This window comes from Felis catus, chromosome A3 (assembly GCF_018350175.1).
Source record: "Felis catus isolate Fca126 chromosome A3, F.catus_Fca126_mat1.0, whole genome shotgun sequence".
NCBI classification, from domain to species: Eukaryota; Metazoa; Chordata; class Mammalia; order Carnivora; family Felidae; genus Felis; species Felis catus.
The window spans coordinates 21316232-21342512 of NC_058370.1; the positions used below are offsets into that span (position 1 = coordinate 21316232).

At 52.1% G+C, this 26281-nt stretch overlaps 1 protein-coding gene across 2 annotated transcripts; it reads right to left on the reverse strand.

The window, feature by feature from the left end:
• Positions 1 to 1172: 1172 nt before the first annotated feature.
• On the reverse strand, positions 1173 to 24060 carry LOC109498011 (lipopolysaccharide-binding protein-like). Of its 2 annotated transcripts, XM_045053640.1 has the most exons (16): positions 23786 to 24060; positions 23028 to 23142; positions 22065 to 22193; positions 21490 to 21645; positions 17156 to 17219; positions 14116 to 14179; positions 12900 to 12991; positions 11991 to 12167; positions 10646 to 10705; positions 9330 to 9500; positions 6454 to 6521; positions 4844 to 4889; positions 3880 to 3943; positions 3364 to 3458; positions 2953 to 3029; positions 1173 to 1820 (listed from the first exon to the last, which is right to left on the reverse strand). In XM_045053640.1, exons 1-16 carry the CDS (start codon positions 23907 to 23909, stop codon positions 1766 to 1768), a joined length of 1557 nt encoding a protein of 518 aa, XP_044909575.1. In that variant the 5' UTR covers positions 23910 to 24060; the 3' UTR covers positions 1173 to 1765. The 2 variants fall into 2 exon arrangements, with proteins under 2 accessions (XP_044909575.1, XP_023107026.2); XM_023251258.2 differs by lacking the exon at positions 3364 to 3458 and having other exon boundaries at positions 23786 to 24041.
• Between the last annotated feature and the right edge of the window lie 2221 nt (positions 24061 to 26281).

A 26281-nucleotide genomic window follows, 5' to 3' on the forward strand; every position in this document is an offset into this window, starting at 1 on the left:
AAATTCTCTTGAGTCACACCACGTGAGAAGCAGGAATCAGGCAGAAGGAGACGAAAATGTCAGCTTTGTTGTTCGTAAGAGCTGGGTGGGGGAGGGCTCCCTAATACCTAACCCCCTCTGAATGCAGGCTGTCCCCACCGCCACCCAGGGGCAGAACTTTCAACAGGATACTTTAAGAAAATATGCCACCAAACCGAGGCATCCGGCAATCAGGGTGACATGTTGAGCTCTGAAAATACGAACGGGTCAATTTTTGATCACAGATTTCAGCTGAAAATGAAGCATTCTGATGGCGGCCAGTTAGGAAAATCCTGAATGGGCTGTCCCGTCTGCTCAGACAAGGGAGCGCCAGGGACGGGCCCAGCTGTTTTTCCGGCTGCAGAAAGGTCCCTCAGGAATGGAGGTGGAGAAGGAAGATGGGTGACCCACAGGCTTTCGGGAGGACTCCTGCTGAATTGTCCCAGAAGGACTGGGGTTGGAAGTCAGAGTCTAGGGACACAGAAGCGGTCAGATCAGAAAAGTCACCCATTGTCTTGGAAGGGGATGGTGTAGGTTGCAGGTTTTTCACATGACAGCGACGAGACCCCTCACAAAGCTGCCTTGTCCATGAGCGATGACAGATGGTGACAGACTTCTAATGGAGATGCTAGAGGAAATGATCTTGGACAAAAGACCTTATGCCCGAGGCTGGCTTGGAGAGGCAGGAATTCCTGCCTTCAGGGGACAGTGGGGGCGAGCTGGACAGGGAGTTTATCAGCACAGAACACAGTAGGCTGGACATCAGCCTTTGGTAACTAACTGAGCATTCAAGGCAAATATTTCACTTTGGTTCATTATCGTTCACCATCCTTGCTGACCATCTCCCATCTTCACCCTTAGACACCCTGGATTTTCCCGGGTGAGGTCGTCGGACCTTGCTGGCTCATTTCCTGGGCCTTCCGAGGTAAAAAAACACAACACTTCGATGATTTCATCAGAGGTATGCTGTTGGTTGATGGTTCGAGACAGATGTATTTAAAATTTGGAAGTCTGTCATCCTACTCCTAGTGTATTAAAGGATCTTTAAAAAAAATTTTTTTTTTTTTTTTTACATTTATTTGTTTTTGAGAAACAGAGTGAGACAAAGCGTGAGCCGGGGAGGAGCAGAGAGAGAAGGAGACACAGAATCCGAGGCAGGCTCCAGGCTCTGAGCAAGCGGTCAGCACAGAGCCTGATGCGGGCCTGGAACCCATGAACCGAGAGATATGACCCGAGCCGAAGTCGGACGCTCGACCGACTGGGGAGCCACCCAGGCGCCCCGTTCCCATTTCGATAAATACCACACATCAAGGAAGCGCTGAGCCCCCTCTGTCTGACTCTTGCTCCTGTAACCACGACACCAAAGGACACAGGGGACTAAGTTCATGTTTCGTGGTGAGCGAGGTGCTTTGAGCTGTGTGGCGACTAGACATTGCTCGTGCTTTCCCCCTTTACTGAAGTTTATTCCAGTGGCCGGCAGGTAGGTAGCCAGGGGCGAGCCGCCCAGAGTAAGGCTAAGGACAGCCGTAAAGAAACCACGAAGGGACACGGGAAGGAGGAGGAGGAGAAAGGGGGGGGAAGGGGTCACCTGTTCAGGCGTGTGTTCAGGTGCCACAGGCTCCCCGGTGACTAGTGTCCATGTGGAGGGGGCCCTCACGGGAGTGGAAGCAGTGCGGCTGCAGCCTCCGGACCCCCACGGGGGCAGGGGCAGCCCCAGCTGTGATGTCGTCCCCTCCTCTGGCCATGGCTACTCCTCTTCAGTGTTCGGCCTCTTCAAGGTTGGCCCCCAAGAGCAAGAAGTTCTGGAGAGGAGGCAAACAGGACACACAAGAAAGCTCACTTTGTGAGCAGCGTAGGAGAGGGGATTCCCGAAAGAGCCCCCACTGGGTCTAGAGGCACGTTCTCACTTGAACCGAAACACCGGGTCAAGTGCAAAGGCCATGCCTTTAGGTCTTGGAGGTTTTTAGAAACACTGTCCCGGGGCGCCTGGGTGGCTCAGTCGGTTAGGCGTCCAGCTTCGGCTCAGGTCATGATCTCGCGGTCCGTGAGTTCGAGCCCTGCGTCGGGCTCTGTGCTGACAGCTCAGAGCCTGGAGCCTGTTTCCGATTCTGTGTCTCCCTCTCTCTGACCCTCCCCCGTTCATGCTCTGTCTCTCTCTGTCTCATAAATAAATAAACATTAAAAAAAAAATTAAAAAAAAAAAAAGAAAGAAACACTGTCCCTCTCAGCTGCCTGCCCCCCGGGAATTTATTTGCATTTCCCGATCTGCTGAGTTCTGGAAGACATGCATGAATGTCACTGTCCGTCCCCCAGAAGTTTTTTCTCCCAGGAGAACAATGTGCCTCTGGGTGCTGCCTCAGTTTACTCCCCTCGCGTAAGTAATTTATAAGGATGTAGTCTAGAGTTACCTTGGAGTAAGAACATGCTATGAACACTGAAGACATGGGTGTCTCTGGAGTTACAAACTGTCATTGTCCCTGTCCCTGCCCCTTGCGCTAAAAGGCCTGGTCAGTTTTTCTCCGGGAACATCCCTTGCTGCTGTGGGAGGGAAGGCTGGCTGGTGGCCCAGTGGGGACTCTCACACCACCAAGGAGGTTCTGGCTCATCAACCCGGAAGTGGTGCGTCTAATCTGACCCCTGTGCACGCTTTCCTCCTGCCACACATGGGTGTAGGGCCCTCCACATTGTTGATGTGCAGTTAAGGTGTTTGAACTGAATTACTGGGAACTGAGCCTTTCTGCACGAAGCCAAGATTCCACATAATCCAAACCTGCGTCTGCACTCCAAAATTTAAAACAAATATATTTGTCCCTATAAACATTAGGTCCAGGATGTAAGTGGGAATCAGGGGCTCCCCCTAATATCTACCAGCCCCGAAAGCAGCCCTCCCAGGAGGCCCTGGGGCTCCCCATCCAGACCCCACGTCTCACTGACCTTGTGGACGTGGAGCTCCAAACTGTTGAGGTAGGTGTCCCTTGGCAGAGGCAGAGGGAAGCCCTCCTCAAGCTTTGCTGGAAGATAAACAGCAGAGAGACACGGGTTGGACGGAGAAGGCTGAGGACGTGTGGGGACACAGCTCACGGCATTGGCCGCTGGCTGGTGACAGGGTGGGCTGCTTTGAAATGCCGTAGGCTGCTGGACTCGGGCCGGTTTTCTGTGGGGAGCAGGGCATGTAGATGAAAGTGCCCGGCAAATGCGGCTTCCTCAGGAGGGGACAGATGTGGACAGCCTCCACCAGCCAGAGCGGCCCGGGATGGGACATGCTGTACTTATAACCAGGGACTCGTCCCCGAGGACCATCATCTCCGCTGCTCTCTCTTTTCCAGGATGACTTCCTGCTCTCACCTCGTGGTGGTAAAAGGCAGGTGGTGAGGCCAGCTGGAGAAGGCCGTGGCGTAGAAGGAGGCCTGCTGGTTCTCCGGCAGCTACTGGGCCAAGCGCTGCTTCCATCAAGGTCAAGGTCACCGAGCAAGTCAGTCACCCAACCTGGCCCAGAACCCCGGGGTGCCAACTCCAGATGTTCTCCAGGTGCTGCCTGGAATGCCCCTCCTCCCTTGGCCCAACTCCCTGTGCTTTGGGACTCAACTTGACCCTCACCTCCTGGAAGCCTGGACCGACCTCTAAGTCATGTTCAATGCCTCCTCCTAGCTCCCACAGCACCCTCTGCTTCCTCTGTCAAGGCATTTGTCACGCAGGTTGTCACTGCCTGTTACACGTCTGCCTTCCCGACAAAGCGTGCGCTCCATGAGCGCAGGGTCCCGGAGGAAGAGGGGCTCAGCCTGGTAAGCGGCAGGCCGACTGATCCCTGACTCCTACAGAAAGGGTAGAATTCAACGTTTGCATGGTAGCAGCTAGGCTTACCGTTGAGAGAGGGGTACAGGGTGTGCAGCGCGTAGTAATTGAGGATGGCTTCCATCAGATCCACCTGGGGGGGGGGGGGCGGCGCAGAGCAAAGGGAACAAACAAGATGTGAATGAAAACAAGTCCGAGGGAAGGACATCTGCCTGGCCCCCGCCTCCAGGAACACCGACATGCCACCCCACTCCCAAAGCAGGTTGGCTGCCGATGAACAAACAGCTCCTTACTCCCGATCTCCTAAACCCCACTCTCTGACCTTCCTTCGCCATCAGGACGTACAGGCTCATCTGATGGCAACCCCGGACCTGAACTGCCGTCGGGATATTTCGTGGTTCTTACTCCACTCTGTGCAAACACTTTAAAATTTTGCTGCAGAAGTTTTAATGTGTTTGGTGATAGAGCGCTGCCCCAGATCCCCCTGAAAGAGTTAGCTAACCTATGCTGGACGCCCCAGATTTCCTGTCAAAAGTTCTCAACTCTGAAGCCCATCAGCTCTAAGGGCTTTGGGTAAGGTGTTGTGGACCCGGGCTCCTATTATCATGATATCACGACACTGAATATATACCGAGAGCTTACTCTGTGTGAGGCACTTTGTCAAAGGGTCTTACTAACTTCATTGCCCCATGTCACGTGATAGCTCCCGGTCGAAGTAGCTGGGGTGGGTATCAGTATTCCTATTTTACGGCCAGGGAAACTGAGGCCCAGAAAGGTTAAGTCATTTTCCCCACGTCACGCAGTAACCCAGCGGTACAGCTGGTACAAGCGCCCAGATCTATCTTCCTTCAACGCTCTTGATGTCCACGTCCTGTTGCCTCCGTTGGCCCTCAGGCAACGCCCTTCTTGGAGGATTAACTTTTAGACATGGCATCCGTTTCCACGATGCGTCTTCTGTGGCCCCCCCCCCCCCCCCCGGGCCGAATCCCTGCTCGGAGAACACACAGAAGAGGTGCTGGGGAAAACAACTCACGTTGAAGTAACGGATGTTGGAGTGTTTCAGTTCCAATTTCAGCTTACTGCGTGGGGAAAGAGAGGCACGGGTCACCGCGAGCCGTGACCGCTACTTCCCCGCCGTTACCCGAGGGGAGCACCCAGTGCCCACGGGCAAGGCCGTTTCCCTGGGGCCTGGGCATCCCAGCGTTTCTCTGCAGTGTGGCGCCTTTAAGGCCTTCAAGCATGCCCGGTGATTTAAGAAGAAGCGATGTTGTTAAAAATAAGGCTGGCAGAGCATCTGCAACAACTTACATAAATTGTGACGATACAAACACTGACTGGAACAAGCGGGATACAAAAAGTAATGCTCTGCTCGTCGGATTATGTAAAACAGCACAAAAAAACGGACGGAAGCGGGAAACTAGTACTACGTGGCAGGGTTAGGGGGGATTCGGGGTGGTTTTCTTTTACACCTTTGCAATTTGCAACTTTTTCTTGCCATGAGCACGCGTTATTTGCATGATAATTATGCAAACAATTATCATTGTTCTTGTCTGGGAACAGACAATATTGTTCCGGGGACCTCGGTTGCTGTCGCTGTAGCAGCCAACCCCCCCCCTTCCCCCCCCCCTCCCCGCTTTCCCCATTGAACCTCCTGGCTGCTGGCCGGGCTCTCTTGTGCAGGGATTCTAACTACCCTGAGACCCTGGGCTGATCTCTGCTTTCTTCTCATAGGGCAGAATCGTTCTGCTAATTCCTTGATGAAACCACTGTGTGAGGTCCTCTTACGTCCCCCCTCATTTTGTCATCTCTCCACAGCCCAAGCCCTTGGCTGTCCCCTCGGATACTGCGACCTCCCCCCGCCCCAAGCCAGGTTTATGCATAAACTCAAATTCTGGGACCTCTGCACGGCCCACATGTTCACCATGGGCTTCTCTGTTTAAAGGCCTCTAAAGGAGATGTTCATCTTAATGGGGTCAGTGCACTTTATCAGCCAACACCCATCTAGCCCCGAAGCCAGGAATCAGTTCCTCTGACGCACCCGCTGCACCTGTTCCCCAGCAGGCAGCAGCACCCAGAGCCAGTGACACACGGGACACAGGTGAGGGCTCCAGACGGAGGACACCGCCAGGGGAAGCGCCAGCCCTCGCTGGGGATATACTCCCTCCCGCCCAAAGCCTGCATCCCCCCCCTCCCCACTGGCCCCTGGTTAGGTAAGGACTTGCCTACTGACTGGGTGTCTGGGCAGGGGAGCAGCAAGGAGTGGCTGGGGTGTCTTTAACCCTGCATCCCAAATCTCCCTTTCTCCTGTGCAGGTTACTGATAGTTTTTCTCAATCTTTTATACAAAGTCCCTGCAGAGCCCCGTGCCTTCCAGGTAGATTACGGTTCCTAAGTTATCCCTTTGTGGAAGTCCGGCTCCTCCACTGACGCCTGAGAGGGGACAGGGAAGCATGCCTTTCATGCATGCCATGTCAACATGCCTTTCCAAAGGGGCACCCGGATTACAGGATAGGCCAGCCCCCGTGGAGATCTCTGTTTCCAAGGGTCAATGCCAGTCCTATCAGCGAACAGACTAGATGCTCTAGTCACTGCCGGGTTCTCCCCATCCTGCCCTATTTCCTCCCCTCATCCTACGGCCTCTTACCTGCCCGTGGTCACCGAACCAACGATCCTGCCGGAGCTCACATTGATGGTGGCGGAGATGTTGGTTGTCTAGAAAACCAAAGGGGGGTAACTCAGACTCTCGGCCCATGTAGAAGTCCGGTTGGCTCCCAATCCAGGAGAGAATTCTTCAGAAATAGAAGCCACGGCAGGATGTGGAACATGTAGGTGAAAAGGAGCGACCCGAGGATTGTGGGCTGGGGATGCAGAATGTTGGTGGCTCCCCAGCCAATTTTAAGAAAGGTGAGCCGGGGTTTTAGAGGTCTTAATGGAAGCGTCAAGAAGGGGAAATAAGCCGGAGCTAAAGACACAGAACATTCGAATAGGGAGACCGTCCACCGACAAGTATGACTGGGCTTTGAAGCAGGCTACTAAGAGAAGTTCAGAGAGTCCCTGAGCCCTAGGGACATTTAAAGATCCCACCAGCTGACCCAGGACCTGGTCGGTCGAGGGGTGGGGTTGAACCAGGCGACATCTAGGGTGGTTCGCTATTCTGGATTTATGTCTCTTGCCAAATTTGGGGAATTCCCAGCCATTATTACTTTGAGACTCTGCAGACATGAAGGTGAGATCTTTGGTCGGAGTCCCACGGGGCCCTGAGGCTCCTTACGTCTGCTCAGTCTGCGGGTTCGGACGGGCTCATTTCTATCGTCCTATCTTTTAATTCACTCCTTTTCTCTGTTCCACTGACACACCCCGGCGGGGGTGTTGAGCATGTTGGTATAGCCTTAAGTGAGTTATGGATTGTCTGTAAGCTTTCTGTCTTACGAGGCTGTCCTGTTTTTGGTCCTTTGGCTAGAGACAGGAGGATGTTGTTGGGGCTCTTTTTCGCTTGTGCCTGGGAGTGTTTCCACCTTGCCCCAAATTGAACTCTGTAGGGCAAAACTCATCATCATGCCGTTCCTTAGATCCTGAGGCCCCTGGCCCATCCACCTTTTTCTCTCCGCCTTTCAGAGTTTTCTTGTTTATTTTATATGTAACGTGTGAGGTTTTTGGTTGTACTCAGCAGGAGTGGGGGAAATGGACATCTATCTAGCCCATCTTCCCAGAAGCAGAAGTGTTTTGCCCCTTTCGAAATTGGATTGTCATTTAAATTTTTTTAATGTTTATTCATTTTTGAGAGAGAGAGATAGAGGGAGGGGGTGGAGAATGAGCGGGGGAGGGGCAGAGAGAGAGGGAGACACAGAATCCGAAGCAGGCTCCAGGCTCTGAGCTGTCAGCACAGAGCTCGACGTGGGGCTCGAACTCACGAACCGTGAGATCATGACCTGAGCCAAAGTCGGACGCTTAGCCGACTGAGCCAACCAGGCGTCCCTGGCTTGTCGTTTTTATGACTGACTTGTAAGAGTTCTTTATATATTCTGGAAGCACATCCCTTCCCGTATATATGCTTTGCGAACATTTTCTCTCCTGTGGGTTTTCTCACTTTTTTGAATTATGTCCTTTGAAGCACAGAAGTTTTTAATTTTGGTGACGTCCAATTTACCCATTTTTTAAATTTTGTGGTTCATGCTTTTGATTTGCATCTCAGAAGCCTTTGCCTAACCCAAGGTCAAGAAGATTTAACACTGTGTTTTTTTCCTGAGAGTTTTGTAGTTTTAGCTCCCACCTTTGGGTTTGGGGTCCACTTATAGTGAATTTTTTGTGTAGGTATAAGGAATGGGTCTGGTTTCATTTTGCATGTGGATATCCAGTTGTCCCAGCACCATTTCTTAAAAACTTCTTTTTGGGGCACCTGGGTGGCTCCGTCGGTTAAGCGTCCAACTCTTGATTTCGGCTCAGGTCGTGATCTCATGGTTCATGAGATCGAGCCCGGTGTTGGGGAGACTGCTTGGGATTCTCTCTCTCTCCTGCTCTCTCTGCCCCTTCCCCACTAGTACGTGTTCTCTCTCTCAAAATAAGTAAACTTAAAAAAAATCTTACTCTTCCTCCACCGAATTGCCTTGGTCCCCTTGTTGAAAATCATTTGGCTGTAAATATGGTGATGTATTTCTGGATTCCTAATTCTATTCCGTTGATCCGTATGTCTCTCTTTGCACCAGCACCACACTATCTTGATTACTGTAGCCTTCTAGTAAGTTCTGAAATAGGGAAGTAGGAGCTCTACAGCTTGTTTTTCTCTTTCAGGATTGTTTTGGCTATTCTAGGCCCCTTGAGTTTGCATATGAATTTTAGGATCAGCTTGTCAAAAAAAGCCAGCTGGGATTTTGATAGGGATTGTGTTGAACATGTAGCTCAGTTTGGAGAGTATTGCTGTCGTGAGACTTCTTTACATTTTATACCTTTTTTTTTTAATTTTTTTTAACGTTTATTTATTTTTGAGACAGAGAGAGACAGAGCATGAACGGGGGAGGGGCAGAGAGAGAGGGAGACACAGAATCAGAAGCAGGCTCCAGGCTCTGAGCCATCAGCCCAGAGCCCGACGCGGGGCTCGAACTCACGGACTGCGAGATCGTGACCTGAGCTGAAGTCAGACGCCCAACCGACTGCGCCACCCAGGTGCCCCTATACCTTCTTTAAAAAGGTAATTTGATGATTGTTATTTACACTGATTTCAGAAGGGTTGTGCTTTAAATCAAACACGTTTTTATAGCACATGTAAGAGTGCGCAAGCTAAAATTGTCCAGCATAGCTGGAGGGAATGACTTTTAAGCTTTCTCGCAATTGTGACAGTGTATGATGCGATTAAGTATGCCCTTGGGAAGCCTGAAATGCAAGGTCCCCTCAGGCCGCTGGCAAGGAGAAGCAGCCTCCAGCGTCTATGAACTGTGCAGTCTCCCGGTCCTTCAGAGGAGGCAGAGGCTCACACCGTGGCAGGTGGAACCCCTTGCTCCTCTGGGGAGCTGGGATCAGACTTACCACCCTGAGTTCGAAGAGTAGCTTGCGCTCAGAGGAGGTGGGCAGGAGAGCGAAGGCCTGGATGTCTATCACTGGACTGAGGGTCACATTTCCAGGGGTGAACATCAGGAACGGGGCCGATTCGGGAGACGTCTCAAGCTCTAGCTCCGTATTGGGGTACAACCTGGCCAGCTGGAGAAAGAGGGCGGAGACTCAGGGGAGGGCGGGAGACAGACAGAAGGAGCCCGAGCTGTATCAGGGAAGGGCAGGCGGGCAGATCCCCAAAGTCCAAACTTCCAAGGGCCTTTGACCAGCAGTGGAAATATGACAGGAGGGCGGGCATTGTGTTTTCCAGAACTCTTTCCAATAGACAGGTGTTGTCCAATAAAGCGAGAGACACCCCAGTGGGCACGCTCCGGTAACAAGGATGGTCGCCATACTGCTGCCTATGCGGGCCAGCTTGTGTTGACTACAGTGTAAGTTTGGGGCTGGGGCTGAATTGCCTGGGTCAAGAGAGGGGGCACCGATTGTTCTCCACTCGGCTTCCGCCACTTTTCAGCTAGGCTTCACATAACCGTCAAACAAATATCAATTAGTGGCCTAGCCCCACATTATGAGCCTGCCCGATGTGCCCTCCCCCCTTGTGCCCCAGAAAGATCTTATACATTTGCGCTGCTTCGGTGCTATCATCTCCCATGTGACCCTCGCAGCGACCCGGCGGGTCAGGTATTATTATCGTCCCCGTTTGACAGACGAGGAAACTGAGGCCCGACAAGACGGAGTTCCAGAGTTGGAGAGTTCCAGAGATGGAGAACTCTCTCTAGAGTTCCAGAGATGGAGAACAGCAGACCCGGGGTTCAAACACAGGCAATCAATCCGAATCCAGATCCTGAGACTTTATGCCACGAGGGGTCAGAGAATGATGGGACTTGTGCATGCAAAAATTAATAGCTTTTATCTTTACCCACCGTTCTTTTTTTTAAAAAAAATTTTTTTTTCAACGTTTATTTATTTTTGGGACAGAGAGAGACAGAGCATGAACGGGGGAGGGGCAGAGAGAGAGGGAGACACAGAATCGGAAACAGGCTCCAGGCTCTGAGCCATCAGCCCAGAGCCCGACGCGGGGCTCGAACTCCCGGACCGCGAGATCGTGACCTGGCTGAAGTCGGACGCTTAACCGACTGCGCCACCCAGGCGCCCCTTTACCCACCGTTCTAATAGGTAAGCTGTTTGGAGGAAGTGTAGGCACAGCTCGTGGCCATGCCAGTACAATCTCCACATCTGGTCTAGGTCGAGGGGTTGCCTTATACTCCGAGATTAGTGTTCACGGGTCTTACCTGAGGAATAATGGCCCGGAATGAGTTGGTGTGCAGGCGGATTGGAGAGTCCTGGGGAATCTGCAGTAGAAGAAGCACGAGGCTGCTTGAGACGCAGGACGCGATGTGGACTTGGAGGTCAGACAGCGCGGGTTCAAATACCGCTCCTGCCAGTTTTTTGGCGGACTACTTTCCAGCCCCCCTTGCTGGGTCCCGTGCCTGGAAAATGGGGATGATCATGACAGCACCCGCCGAGCAGAGCGTGCGAGGATTGAGTGAGACCATGTGTGGGCAGAGCGCTAAGTGCCTGGAGACTCAGTAAACTCTTAACAAAAGTCGGTTTTTGTTGTTTATAGTTTCTCAGGATGCTCCCCTCAAGGGCCAGTGAGGTCTCGTAACCAGCGCGACCTGGATTTAATCTACTGCCAGAGATGGCTGGCCCCCCAACCTCTCTCGTGGTGCCGTCCTCTACCGGCCCCAATGACTTGCTGATTTTCCGGCTTGGCGAACGCTGCCTGCACCAGCACGCAGCCCACCTTCCTGGATCTCTCCTCCCTCACAATCCTCTCTTTCCGTGGGCTGCTCGTATGGCACTCATCATAGTGCTTGGCTGTGGGGGTGCGAGGCTCAGACTTCAGGGGGTCCACTTCCAGGAGGGCAGTTGGCTGGCAGCGTCCTGCTGTCTCATCCAGGCCCCACACTGTTCGCGCTGGGGCCACGCTCTCCCAGACAGCCCTCAGCCCCTGGCGGAGAACAGCCAGGGTGTATATAGATCTGGAGAATTTGGTGGCCACAGGCGGGATTAAGACAATGAGCCAGACCGGGGGGGGGGGGGGGGGGGGCGCCTGGGTGGGTGAGTCGGTCACGCCTCCGACTTGGCTCGGGTCACGATCTCACGGTTTGTGGGCTTGGGGGCCCTCCAGCACTCCTACCCAGCGCGCCCGCCTGCCCCCTCCTCCGCGGTGTCGGTGTCGGGACTGCATCTCCCGCTGAGGGCTCTCCCTTCCCACTCCCCCTTCCTCTCCCCTTTATCCTTCACAGGCGCTGCCCCTCATCCCTCTCCCCCAAGTCCACTGCCACTTGGAGGACCAGACAGGTCACCGCAGAGTCTGGCTTACGTTTGAAAGTACTACCAACAGTAGCTTATCTGTATCGTGGGTCAGACACCGCGCTCTTTACAGATCCCTGGGGAAGAGGCAGCTCTGGGATCCACATGCACAGACGGAAACTGAGGCACAGCCTGGATTTGAACCCACACGGCAGGTTTCAGATGGCACGTTCTTTCCCTGAACACCGCTAACCTTGGTCTGCCGTCCTGCCTGACGCTCTCTCCTGGGACCCCCAGGCTCCTCCTTCCCTTACTCACGTGCTGGTTTTGGATGGTGAAATTCATGCGCCCAGCCTGGTGGTAAACCCGGCTGGCTGTGTTGAAGACATACTCGGAGACAGCAAAGTAGACCGGGTGGTCCTGCTTCTCAGGCAGCCTGATGGGAGGAGCATCGAAGGGGGCTGGGGAGCGCCAGTTTCGGCCAAAGAATTCACCCTGGAGACAGAGGGACACATCACCCACCTAAGGTTCCTACCAGAGAGAGTGCCCGGCAGAGGCATCCAAAGCCCACCTAGGGAAGTCTCCTGCGCCCTGGGTGGTGGTTCCTCTCCAGAATGTGGGCCTGGGGTCCTGAAAGTGTCCTTCTGGCCCCACAATATTTAGACCCCGACAACCGTCCCAAATCTCCCTGTTATCGAGCTGGGTGGGGAGGTATGTGCCGTGTTCTCCCAGGCTCAGGATGTGGCACGTGGAAAGCATGTGGGAAGCATGGAGTCTGGAGATTAACTGTATCCGTTTGATCCCTGGCCTGCCACTTCCTAGCTCTGGGACTTTGGGTGAGTCCCCAGCTTCCTTGTGCCTCGACCGCTTCATTTGCCGAATTAGGATGGGGCCAATGGTTTCTAGGTGGCATAAATTTTAAATAAGTCAATATTCGTGCAAATACTCAGCATCTGGCACATAGTAAGGAGCAGATGTGTTCGGTTCGTAAATACGATTGGAGGAGGCTGGCGCTCTAGGGCCTGGCTCAACCCCCCCAGGGAATCCTGCAGGAGACTGGAATCAAGAGAAGGTATATTAGTTTCCTGTTGCTGCTGTGAACACTGGCCAAGGATGGGGACTTATAGGCAGATGGACTAGAGAAGGAGGGGAGGAGCCGACTCTGGGAGGTAGAACTGATTTTCTGCTAGTCCTGAGCTCTAAAGTCCCGTCTCCACAGCAACTTACCTTGAAGGGTGTGTCTATGACTTGAGAAGTCACTTGGGGAGCTCCTACTAAGCTGTAGTCAATGCCGGCAACCTGGTCAATCATGGCGATGACTGTGGAACAAGAAAGAGACAGCGTTATGGATAGGGTAGTCAGACACAGTTGGGTGCATTGTGCACTGCACAGTTTCAGGGCTCTCCTTTCGCATGGACTTTTGCCTTTGGAGAATGGAAATGGGGCTGGGGCCGATCCATGGTACCTTCAGTCACAAAGAGAGTGCTGTGTGCATCCGTTCACTCGTTCATTCAATGTTTACTGAGCATGTGCCATGTGCCAAGTGTAATGCAAGAGGCTGATGAAACAGCTGAGCGAGAGAGCCCAAATCCCTGTCCTTTGACAGTCCAGGGTGGGGAGGAAGATAGGGAAAGACAATCGAATGCTCGAGCCAATAAATGTAAAAGTGCAACTCAGGTAGCGTAGGTCCCTTGGATGGTATCAGCCGTATAATAGAGGGTGAAATAGGGGGTTGCAGCTTGATTTGGACAGGGAGTCAGAGGAGGGGTTGCTTGGGCCCTGATCTGAAGGAGGAGCGCGTGTTGACTCAGTGAAAGGGGGGAGGAAGTGGGGCAGGACGTTCCTGGCAGAGGGAACGATATGTGCAAGGATCTTGTAGCAGTACAGAGCGTATTAGAGGCACGTAGGGTGTATCAGAGGAGTTGGCGATGTTCGAGGCATATCGGGACTGTGTGGCCGGCCACATTGCCGGACCACGCAAGGCCTTGTCACTCGAAGCTGGGCTCAGTGTCCTGAGAGTCAGAGGAATCTTCGCTAGGTCCCAAGAAGACGGGGAGACCCGACCTGATTGTAAAAGGTCCCTGTGGCAGCCAGAGGGGCAGGGCTGGGTGGACCCCCGGCCCTACGCGGGGAGTTCAGAGCATCCCTCTTTCGTTAAAGCAGCCAGGGCAGAGCCGACCCGTGATTCTCCCATGCGTTTGTCATTCTCTGCCCACCTCGTGCTCCCGGCAGGTTTCCGAGTCACTACCCTTAACCTCCTGAGTCCCCCACCTCCGGAAGAGACCCCCGAGAGAGGGGGTTACCCCGTATCCAACTCTAAGGTGGAGAGGTCCTTAGTGGGGAAAGTTCTCCCGGGGCTCTTGGGAAATGATGGTGATGGCTCCAGGGGTACCAGGTGTCCTGGCATCTGATGGCACCCAGAGAAGGGAGGGGGCCTCCAAACCTGGCAGCGTCCGGAGATAGGGCTCCAGGTGAGAGGCTGTTGACTTCCGGACCATTTCGCAGATCTGTCCAAAGTGCGTGAGAAAGTCAGGTGAGTCTCCCTCTACCCTCTGTCTCCTTGGCCCTGCCCTTCCCCCCCCCCCCCCCCCCAGGAAACCTGGGTTATCTCCCCACCCTGTAGGTAGGTGTGTGAGGGGGGAGAAGAGGCCGCTACCTTCATCAACACGCAACACTTGGTCACTGTGCCATTTGGGCTGGGCCACACACGGGGGCCCAGCTTAAGTTCCTAGACTTTTCTGGAACCCACGTTAAAAGCGGATGGTGGCCAAGTCTGGCCCCGGGGTCTGCTCTTGTCATGGTCCTCAGTTCAATGTCTTGGCAGCTGAGGGGCAAGAAGTGTAGTACGTAGACGCGCTTATTAGAGAGCGAGGGGTAAAGCAGGAGGGCCGTTAGGTGCAGGAGGCAGCTCTTGAACCAGAGGCTCCAACCCCTCCTTCCTCAGCCCCTTGGCTTCCTCTTCCCGGCTACCTGGGAATAAGGGATCCTATGGAGCAAGGTGCCTGGTCTGCAGGCAGTACTGATAAAGGCCACCAGAGGGCCCCAAAGCAAAGCCAGGAGAGTCCTGAGACCACCAGTTCCTCAGTGGCCACCAGCCTGCTCCCAATGTCCAGAATTCCGGCTTGCACGATCCCAGAAGTCCCTAGGCTTCCAATTTCCCAACTTCTGCTATTCCTACACCACCTCTCTGACTTGGCCTTTCTCACCTCTTCATTTACTTAATGTTCACTTTGCATCAAGGGGCCTTTCAAGAATCACATACGCGTAATAAAAAAATACAGAAATTTTAGGGGCGCCTGGGTGGCGCAGTCGGTTAAGCGTCCGACTTCAGCCAGGTCACGATCTCGCGGTCCATGAGTTCGAGCCCCGCGTCGGGCTCTGGGCTGATGGCTCGGAGCCTGGAGCCTGTTTCCGAGTCTGTGTCTCCCTCTCTCTCTGCCCCTCCCCCGTTCATGCTCTGTCTCTCTCTGTCCCAGAAATAAATAAACGTTGAAAAAAAAATTAAAAAAAAATACAGAAAATTTATAACACTTGTCAGCGAAAAGCTGGCCTCCCTTGGCATACACACGATATAACTGGGAAAAAAGAATACGAGGGATTGAAAAAAAAAAGCCAGGCTGGATACGGCTGCCTCGTTGGATAATGCTCCCTTTTTTTTTGTGAGAAGCATTCAGGATACATTCGACCCCAAACGGAGACTTCCCCTTTGATGACAGAGGGAGAGGACTGCAAAGGGGATCACTCGTTCACGCCATCATTCTGCATGATGCAATACCGAGGCTCCACAATCACTTAAAATCAACACTTTGTTTGGGGGAAGTTTCCCCACTTTGGGAGCCACTGTTTTGTGCAAACTCCAAGCCAGCTTGCATCAGGTGGGCCTGACCTGGCCTCTCCCGGAGCACAAGGGAAGGGCAGCGCCACCCAGGAAGCTGGCCCTGCTGGGGCCTGACCTCGCCCACCCCAAGCCCCTGGGTCAGAGGTCCTCTCTGTGTTCATATCTCTATCTGCACCCTCAGTCCTGTGGGGGCCGCAGCCAGGGCTCCCATCCCGGGAAACTGACCAGTCCTTGGGCTCAGCCTCTCCCACACCTGCCCCATTCCCCACTGGACGCAGGGTATCCAGATTTGTCTGGCCCATGTTTCCTATATTAGCTGGGCAGAGACCACAACTTGCCTCTGACCTCAGCCTGCTGCACAGGGCTCCTGGGGCATACATGGCAATGAAAATAGCCTCGTGTCAGTTACTCTGCCCTTCCTCTGCATGAGGCACTCGTCAGTGCCTGTGTGCATGATGTCATATGGTCCTCCCACCAGCTTTTCAGTGTAGACACTGTGATTATTTCTGTTTTATAAAGAAGAATCCCAAGGCTCAGGGGCGCCTGAGTGGCTCAGTTGGTCAGGTGACTGACTTCGGCTTGGGTCATGATCTCACAACTCATGAGGTCGAGCCCCGCATCGGGCTCTGTGCTGACACCTCGGAGCCTGGAGCCTGCTTCGGGTTCTGTGTCTCCCTTTCTCTCTGCCCCTCCCCCACTCACACACACTTTCTTTCCTTCTCTCTCTCAAAAATAAATGAAACATTAAAAAATTAAAAAAAAAAATCCCAGGGCTCAGAGAGGGTAAGCCAGTTAACCACAGCATCCCAGTCAGACAAGTTGCAGAGCTGGGATTTAGACCTCAGAGGTCTGACTGCAGGACTCATGTGGTCAAGAGCAAAGATTCCGGGAGGTGAAATGCAGTTGAGAAATGAGTCTCAACAGTAATGCTGGCGAGTGCTCTGAGCACAGCCTGTGTGCCGGGAGCGCTAAGTGGTTATCGAATCAAATCCTTACCAGCCCCTTTCAAGGTAGGGCTCATTGTCCCAATTTTACAAATGAGTAGAGTGAGGTTCCAGGGGGTCCTTCAGTGTGCCCAAAGACACACACCAGGTAAGTGGAAGAGGCACTCCCAAGAAGAGGCACGCTTTGCCTCCAAGGCTTTTTCCGGAGGTGAGAGGTACTGAGGATCAGCCCCACTATGATTTTCAATATGGTGCATTTGGGGTGGGGGGAGGGTGAGCCATATTTAAGAATATTTAAGAATGAGTCATATTTAAGTTTCACCTTAAATATGGTGAAAAGGATATCCTAGATTTTCTCCTAAAAAGTTTTGGATTTGGTTTGGCATTCATTTAAATCCTTAGAACACCTGGACTTGATTTTTGTGTATGGTGTGAGGGAAGGATCCGACCAAAGTCACTCGTCCGTATGTCCGTAATATTATCTACAACTAGATATCAAATGCTCTTAGCGTACGTGGTCCCACAAACTTAGGAAAGCCTTGAAGTTTGCTTTTGCACCATAAATGAAGAAAGTTTTACTAAGCACATTCAAATGACAGCATCCTTAAGAGGCAAGGCTCTTTCCAAATATCAAATATGTACCTATGTACGTGCCAAACCGTCCTTGTATTAATCACAAATCTACTTATCCTTTTGCTTACCTTTTGTTCCAAGATGTTTTTGAAATTGTTTTCAATTCTTTTATGGAAGAGGTTCAGGATCCAGCTGGAAAAAAAGAGGAAAGAAGTCAGGATCCACTTTGTGATTAATTAGGACTCCAAAAAGGAGGGCCATTCGCGGATCTGATCTTCCCCCACGTTGTCCCAAGAAGGGACCCAGCCAGATGAGGAACTCTCATGTACTCTTAGTGGGAACGTAAATTGGTGCAACCATTCTGGAGAAAGTATGGAGGATCCTCAACAAATTAAAAATGGAACTACCATATGACCCAACAATTCCACCTCTGGGTCCTTACCTGAAGAAACTGAAAACGCTAACTTGAAAAGTTATCGGCACCTCTGTATTAACTACAGCATTATTTATAATAGCCAAGATATAAAAACAACCTAAGCGTTCATCAAAGGACGAATGAATAAAGAAAATGTGGTACACACACACACACACACACACACACACACACACACACAGGAATATTAGTCAACCGTAAAAAAGAAGGATGTCTTACGATTTGCAACAACATGGCTGGTCCTTGAGGATATTACGCTAAGTGAAATAAGTCAGACAGAGAGAGACAAATACCATACGATCTCCCTTATGCGTGGAATCTAAAAAAAACCCCACAACAATCAAACTCATAGCTACGGAGAACACGTTGGTGGTTGCGGGGGCAGGGGGCAAAATGGGCGGAAGAGGTCAAAAGGGACAAACGTCCGTTACAAAACGAGTAAGTCATGGGGCTATGACGTACAACGTGGTGACTATAGATAATAATGCTCTACTGCATATTTGAAAGTTGCTAAGAGTAGGTCTTAAAAGTTCTCATCACGGGGCGCCTGGGTGGCGCAGTCGGTTAGGCGTCCGACTTCAGCCAGGTCACGATCTCGCGGTCCGTGAGTTCGAGCCCCGCATCGGGCTCTGGGCTGATGGCTTGGAGCCTGGAGCCTGCCTCCGATTCTGTGTCTCCCTCTCTCTCTGCCCCTCCCCCGTTCATGCTCTGTCTCTCTCTGTCCCAAAAATAAATAAATGTAAAAAAAAAAAGTTCTCATCACAATAAAAATACGTGCAACCCTGTGTGGTGACAGATGTTAACGAGACTCCCTGTGGCGATCATTTCACAATCTATACAAGTATCGGGTCACTGTGTCGTATGCCTGGAACTACTATAACGTCATGTGTGAATTATACCTCAAGAAAAGAAAAAGAAAGCAGAGTAAGGTCCATTCTTTATACCCTACAAAATCCACTGAACAACTTACCTGGCAGTTTAGCAAGTAGTTATTCATTCAACAAACATTTACTGAGCTCCTCTGATGGGCCAAGCACTGAGTTAGGTGTTGAGGGGCCACTGGTGAATAACCTCCTGGGCTCATGCTGTGAGTCTAACCCGCTTCAGGTAAAGCTGCTCTCAGAGAAACCCTCCCCACCCCAGGTAGCACTCGGTGAGAATCGTGCCCCCAAACAGACATCCCACGCTATGTGCTCTCCTGGGGTGAGGGTGAGAGGTTGTGGGAAATGAGTGAACTGAGTCCGTGGAATCATGTCTGGTAACACTTTTTCTCCCATAGATTTTTCTTTGCCATTCAATGCTTGCTGATTGAGTGATGTGTATTATGAATGGAGGTATATTATAAATTCATGCAGTAAAATCGGGCACCAGTATTCCCTGGGATTCTGCAGAAAGCATCTTGAACTTTCCAGGGTTCTGTCCCCTGAGCAAACCCCAGGACTCATAGGCTGGGTGAACGTTGGCCCCCCTGGGTGGACCTGAATGACGCTGGCTGTAGAGAGCACGGCTGGAGTCCCTGACAGCTGTGGGTGGGGTGTTGCTTCCAGAAAAGCCCACCCCCTCTGACACCTCTGAGGACCCCTCCAACACTGAGTAGAAGCATAACAGACTGAAGCAGTAGGAAACTTTCCTTGGATCACAGACTTCATAAAGTCATCCTGGCCCCATTCCTCCTCTTGTTGCCCAGATTCAGTCCAAATCCTAAATCTGTCACATGCCCTTTCCCCCACGTCCACTGCCATCCCCTGCCTGGGACATTATCGTCTCTCACCCGGACAACTGCCTCTCTCCTCTCTGGTCTCCCTCCACTCACTCTGCCCAGCTCTAATCTCCTAGGGAGTGATCTTCTAAAAAAAGCCAACCTGATCATATCACTGCCTTTCTTAAAATCCTTCAATGGCTCCCCGCTGCCTGACGTTGGGACAAAGACTAGAGTCTGGCTCCCGCCTATCCCTTTCGCTCTTTCTAATTAAGCACCACCCCTTCGGGTACGCTGGCCTCCGCTCCCTTCCTGGGAAGTACAGACTTTTCATGCCTCAGGATCTTTGCAGATGTTTCTTCCTCCACCGGAGAAGATCCCCCCTCCTCCTCTTTTGCTAAGAATCAAGGCTCGTTTCAGATATCCTTTCCGTGAAGAATCTGTCTCTGCCCAAATGCTAGGTAAATCCTCTATATTCACAGCATCTGGACTCTCTCCTTATAAGCGTGTTATCACACCTATGTTGAAAGCAATTCAATAGATATTAATATACTTTATGTCTCCTTCCCCCCACTGGAATACGAATTACACCAAGGTGGGGACCCTGTGGGTTGGCTATCATCTCGTATTCCTAGCATTGAGCTCAGGATCTGGCAAATAATAGGGGATCAATAAATATTTGTTGAATGAACAATTAAGTAGTTACCAACTCCCCACTTGGGTCAAGACCGTGGGTAATCACACTTCTGTGTCCCTATCAGTGGCACCCACCCATGCAGCTATCACCACCATAACAAACGAGCTAAAATATTTCTCTGGCCGCCACTGTGTTCATCTCCATTGTGTGTGTGTGTGTGTGTGTGTGTGTGTGTGTGTGTGTAAACTACACAGAATTTCATGGCTTTGCTCCTGAGAAACGGGGTATTATGCCCACCCAGTTAAAACAATACAGTAGTGGGGCCCCGGGGTGGCTCAGTCGGTTAAGTGTCCAACTTCGGCTCAGGTCATGATCTCCCGGTTCGTGGGTTCGAGCCCCGCATCGGGCTTTGTGCTAACAGCTCGGAGACTGGCGCCTGCTTCAGATTCTGTCTCCCCCTCTCTCCGCCCTCCCCCTGCTTGCGCTCTGTCTTTTTCTCTCTCTCTCTCAAAAATAAATAAACGTAAAAAAATTAAAATTAAATAAATAAAACAATACAGTGGTTTAAAGCCATCCAGGCTCAACTAAAAGTTGCCTTTTCCAAATGGCAGCCTTAAGTTCAAAGCCCCTCGTATTTGTGCAGAAAACATTTGTCAGTAGAGTAAATGCACAGCCAACGGTCTCTGGGCTTCCTGAAATACAAATGCCCCTGCCGCTGACAGGATTAAAGGACCCCATGTTTCTGTTGACATTTTTTTCCCCAACGTGGTCATCCAGCGAATTCATGTCTAGCAAAGAGGTGATTGGCTATTCATTCTGTTTGCCACCGCCCCCTTGCCAGTTCCCTTCTGCTCTCCTCTGTGTCCTGGGGGCTGGCCTCTGGAGATTCATCCCTCAGGCTCTCCTGCTGTCTGGCTGATGAGGGGGCGCAGGCAGGAATGAGCGAGGGGTTGGGGTATTTACACCCAACTGTGTTCCTGCTGTGCCACAGGGACGGGGTGTGTGAGTATACCTGCCCCAGGGCCCCTTCTCCAAGGTTCCAGCTCTTTCTAGGCTCTGGCAACACCCTTCCCTCCCCTTTCACCTTCACCCCTAGGGGTGGTAACAGCTCCCTACTGTCGTCGCTCTCCAGGAGTTTCAACACCCCTTGTTGAACACCCCTGAGCCCTGTCCACACTCCAGTTAAGATTCTCTTCATCAGATTCTTATCAGTTAGGCCCTGTGTCCTGCCAAGATCTGGGCGATGCAGTGACAACCCCAGCGGAGGGAAGGCAGTCATCTGGGGACTGGCATTATTCATTCGATGTTCACTGAGCATCTCCTCCGGGCAAGTCACTTTGGAATCCTGGGTTGCCATTAAAGGCCCTCTTGCCCAGGTGCCGGCAGACTCCTTCTTAAAGGGCCAGATAGTGCACATTTTTGGCATCGCAGGCCACACGGTCTCTGTTGCAACGACTCAACTCTGCCCTTGTAGCGCTAAAGCAGTTGTAGACGACATGGGAGTGAGTGTGGCTGTGTGCCCATGGCTTTATTTACAAAAACACGAGGCAGACTGGATCGGCCTGCAGGTTCACTGACCTCTGATCTTGATGAACCTTAAATCTTCCTCTTATGCCCCACTGGGAGCATCCCTGGGTGGGCTGGATGTCGAGGCGTCTCCGAGAATCTCCAGCAAGCATGTGGAATCTCTTACCTTAGAGATCCAGAAATGTCGACGCTGACGTGGCCAATGGAGTTGCTGCAGTGGGCCACAGAGGCAGTGGGTCGTCCAGACTGGTCCTTGCCCAAGTTCAGGGAAACCGAGATGGAAATGCCATCCACACGCACGTCGAAAGTACCATCGAGGGTGCTGATTGGGAGAAATGGGAAGCAAATGTATGATCAGTCCCCTGTAGGAAGAGGAGCCAATAGAATGCAGACTAGTCCCCAGTTCCCCACTAACTAGACCAGTCCCCAGTTCCCCACTAACTAGCTGTGTATCCTAACTGAGCCTCTACTCTGTCATGAGCTAAAACAGCCAGCGTTTATTGAACATCTGCTGTGTGCCAGGCAGGCACACTGCTAAATTTCTTACATCTGCTCTGTTATTAAATCCACAACTGCATCTATGAGGTGGGTTAATATTGACCCCATTCTACAGATGATAAAATAGAGGCTTCAGGATAGTCAGATCTGGGTCCTTCCTAGACAGGTTGTTTAAGAACCCAGAAATGGAAGCCCGGAGTGGGAGGACCTGCCCTTGCCCAAATCTCACCCAAATCCACTCACATGAAAGCCTTTTTCACCTTCCAGTTCCCGCTGACAGACATGTAGTTATTGGTCAAGGAGGCTGTGATCCCCTGCGTTGGGCGTAGTCTCAAATCCGAGTTCCTGAGCTCGAAGCGATGGATCTTCAGTCTGGAGAAGGAAGGCAGACTATCAAACCCAGAAAAGCCAGGTGCCCATTAGTCCTCCACACGAGGCTCTCGGCTCTAGGGTTGTTAGTGATTCGCTGTTTTTATGAATTTCTGGCTGCCTCACTGTCCTCTACTTGGCTCTTCGGTTCTTCTAACACCTTGGAGAAAGTTCCCTATATTAGATTCCCTCCATCGAAGTTCCTCGTGTGGATTCTGCTTTTTTGGCTGGTCCGTGATGGATACGGTCACCCTACCTGGTACATATCCCCTCCCTGTGGCCATTTGAGTTCGTGGCTCTTGTCAGATCAACACTCATTAGTTCACTCAACCAACATCCATTGAGACCCTGTTTTGTGAGACCCGGTTCTAGGCACAGAGGACACAGAGATTCACAGCTCAGCCCTTGCCCTTGAAGAACTCCCAGTTGGTGGCAGATCTGGATGTGTTAACAAACTAAAAAGTATCCCACTGTGAAAACCAGATGCAAGGGATACTGTAGGGCTGTGGGATGGGCTGTTGACCTTTAAGTGGCATGGCCTGATCCCTCATCCGGGTAATCAGGAGAGTGCCTGGGGGTCTCTGGCAGAACAAAGATCTAGAGGTAGTTTCTATAGGACTGACCTCGCGGGGCTCATAAATGGTTTCTAAGGCTCTCCTTCCCATCCTGATGATTCAAGAAACATATAGAACCTTCCAGAAGCCCCACAAGAGCTGGCCGTGATCCTTTTGCCTTTAACCCAAGTGATGATTCCATGTTTATTTCCTCCCACCCCGTGAACCTAGGCCCCCATTCTTCCTCCTCCGCTGCCCCTGCAGTGGAGAATGGAGACCTCACCTGTAAAACTCATAGCTCACGCTTTTAATCCAACCGACTTTGAAGCTTCCTGAGAAATCAGGCCACTTGACCGTGGACAGCTCCTTCTTCAGGGTGGCTATTCCATAGCGGTGGGCTGAGGGGAAATGGGGGGAGTCAGCTCATTCCCTGGGAGGCAGCCAAGCGTAGCAGTCGGATGCCTGGGCTTTGAAATCACACGGCCTGGGACTGAATATAGGACTTGTCATTTACTGTTGGTGTGCTCCCAAGCAAGCCCCTTGAATTCCTTGAGACTCGCTTCCCCCCACCCGTACAATGGTAATAACAGTGATACCACCCTACGCCTGAGAATGAAATTAGATCGTGAATTCCAAGGGCCAGGTAAGTGGCAATTGTTATCTATTCATTCAACAAGGTCGTGGAAGCAATGATACGATACCGTGGGAGCTTTTGAGGAATGAGTTACCGCAGTGTGGTCAAACCTTCGGGTTTTTCGCCATCGCCTGGACCCTGTGTTACCCATGCAGATTCCCAGGCCTCGCTTCCGTCGGCGAATCTTCGGAATCCGTATTTTAGCGTGTGCCCCAGCAATTCCGGGACAGTCCGCTGGCCCCCTGGGGAAAATGCCGGTCTAGCCCCACCCTTAGCCTCCGCTATTCAAGATGAGGAAACCGAAGCCCAGAGAGTGACATACCCGGCGTTTCTAAGACCCCTTCTCCTGGTTGCGACACCACTCTGGTGGGCAACAGCCGCACCAGAGGGGTGGCCGACCCCCTTACCGTATTCCAGGCCTTTTCTGGTGATTCTGGCCACGAACCCAGGATTAGACGCCCCTTCCGCAGACCCAGAGACCTCCGCCAGCAGCAACAGGGCCAACACCACACAGGACGGCCTGGCCATCATCCAGTTTTCAGCAGCGTCCTGGGCAGAGGTTGGTCAGGCTCTCTCTGTAGGAGCCTCCCTTATTGAAGGTGACAGCAGAACCGAGGTGCTTATAAAGCCAGGGGCCAGAGGAGGAACTGAGCCAGCTGGAAGAGAAGACGGGGAAAGTTCAAGGCTTTGGGGCAGTCCAGTTTTTAGCAACTTGGGACGGGGAGAAAGTCGCCTGTGGAATCGTTTGAGGTTTATTTCTGGCCTAAGGGTAGCGGAAGTGGGACCACAACCCCCACCCTCTTCCTCTTCTAAGCTCTCCTGCCCGGTGCTGCCAGAGGAGCCTTCCTGCCACACCTCTCTCGTGATGAACACCTCCATTCATTCTCCGTTATTTACAGACTGAAATGTCAACACCCCGTTGTTTGGCTCTGGCGCGCCTCTCCGACTAGACCTTCCACTGCCTTAGCCCGCCAGGCCTGTGCTCTGGCTCCACGGGCCCCCCGCGTTCTCCCCGCTGACGTCTTGCAAGATGATCTCGAGTCAGGCCACACGTACGACAGATGGATTCTGCGACTCTAGGCTCCAGACAGTTGTAAATATTCTCTTGCTTTGTTTTTTTTTTTTTTTAATTTTAACATATATTTATATCTTTATTTATTTTGAGAAAGAGAGAGGGAGAGAGAGAGGGGGAGACAACACAAGCAGGGGAGGGGCAGGGAGAGGGAGACACAGAATCGGAAGCAGGCTCCAGGCTCTGAGCCATCAGCCCAGAGCCTGACGTGGGGCTCGAACTCGCGGACCGCGAGATCGTGACCTGAGCCGAAGTCGGACGCCCAACCGACTGAGCCACCCAGGCGCCCCAACACGGACATTTTAAGTGTAGAGTTCAATGAGTTTTGACGCAGGTATTTACCGGTGTGATCACATCACGGTCAGGATAAAAACACTTGCATCACCCCGGGAATTACCCTCGTGTTTCTTAGCAGCCAATTGCTGATCCCACCTCTTTTCCCAGAAAACCACTGGCCTGCTTCCCGTAACCATCCATTCATTTTGTCTGTTCTAGAACTTCGTGTGAGTGGAACCATGCAGTGTGCATACTGACTGTGCTGACCGGCTTCTGCCATACAGCATTCCGTTTCTGAGATTAATCCGTGTTATTTTATGTGTCAATACTTCCCTCCTTTTGCTTGTAGAGTAGTGCTCTACACAGCAGCACGATCAGTCCGTTTATTGCCTTGTCTTGTATGTTTAATTTTCTTCAAACAAGAAGTACCTTCACATGGCTCAACAGTCAATCAATGCAACAAGATGTACAGCGAGCAGCCTGGCTCTCGACCCTCTTTCGCATCTTCCCGGCTCCTGTCTCCTTCCAGTCGAATCAACATAAAATTCCACCGTGGGAAGTGCTAGGAGACACCGAAGGTGCTTCGACGGCTTCTATTCCAGGGCCCGTGGGAGCCCAGAGAGGGAGCAATCAAGACAGGAGACAGTGCTTGGTTTGGGTTTTGAAGTAATACCCGCAGGAGTCTGGCAGACAGCCACAGGGTGGAAAGGTATCCTGGACAGAGGGAACAGCACCAGCCGGAGTATGGAAGCCTGAGGCAGCACTGTGCATTCCAGAAAGCACAAGGAACTGTGGGAAAGCAAAGGGTTAGGGGTGTGTGGGGGGGGAGAGTGACGGAGAACGAGGAGCACACACGGGCAGAATCTCCTCTGGAAGTGCCTTGGTCAAGTATGAACACGGAAGAGTTTTCATTTCCCTGTAATTGACAATCCCTATGTTGTGTTAAATCCCCCTTTTGCCCTGCACGCGGGGGGGGGGGGTCCTTCCATGACATCTCAGTCCTGATTCAAACCCTTCCATCACGGTCGGTTGAAGACTTGGTCCTGTCCAGGTGAACCCGCATCTCATATTCTACTATGTAATGTTCTCCCTCTGCCTCGTGCAGACTTCCGGAGGCTCTCGTGGCCCGGAGCGAGCAAGCACGTATGCGCGCGCGTGTGTGCATGCATGTCCACACGTGTGTGGTTGTACATGAGCGTGTGTGTGTGCATGTGTGCGTGTGTGTGCATGCGTGTGTGTGTGTGTGAGCTTGCATGGGTGTGCTTGTATGCGTGTGCATGCAGGGCGGTTTTCTCTTTCCCGCACCCCTCCCTCTTCCCTGCTCTGACCTGTAAGGAGGGAGGGAGGGGCTACCCGGGGGAACTGGAAGTCCTCTGTGTTTATCTCCGTGGCAGTGAGGTGACCCTTGCTGAGACTCATCAGCACCCACCAAACCTGGTATCTCTCGGCTCCGAGTGGGTAAACGGAGGCCCCCATAGGTCCTGTTAGTGACAGACTCAATTCCAAGCAGCTGCCCCAGGCAACACTCAACCCTTGGGAGAATTGTCCTCTATTT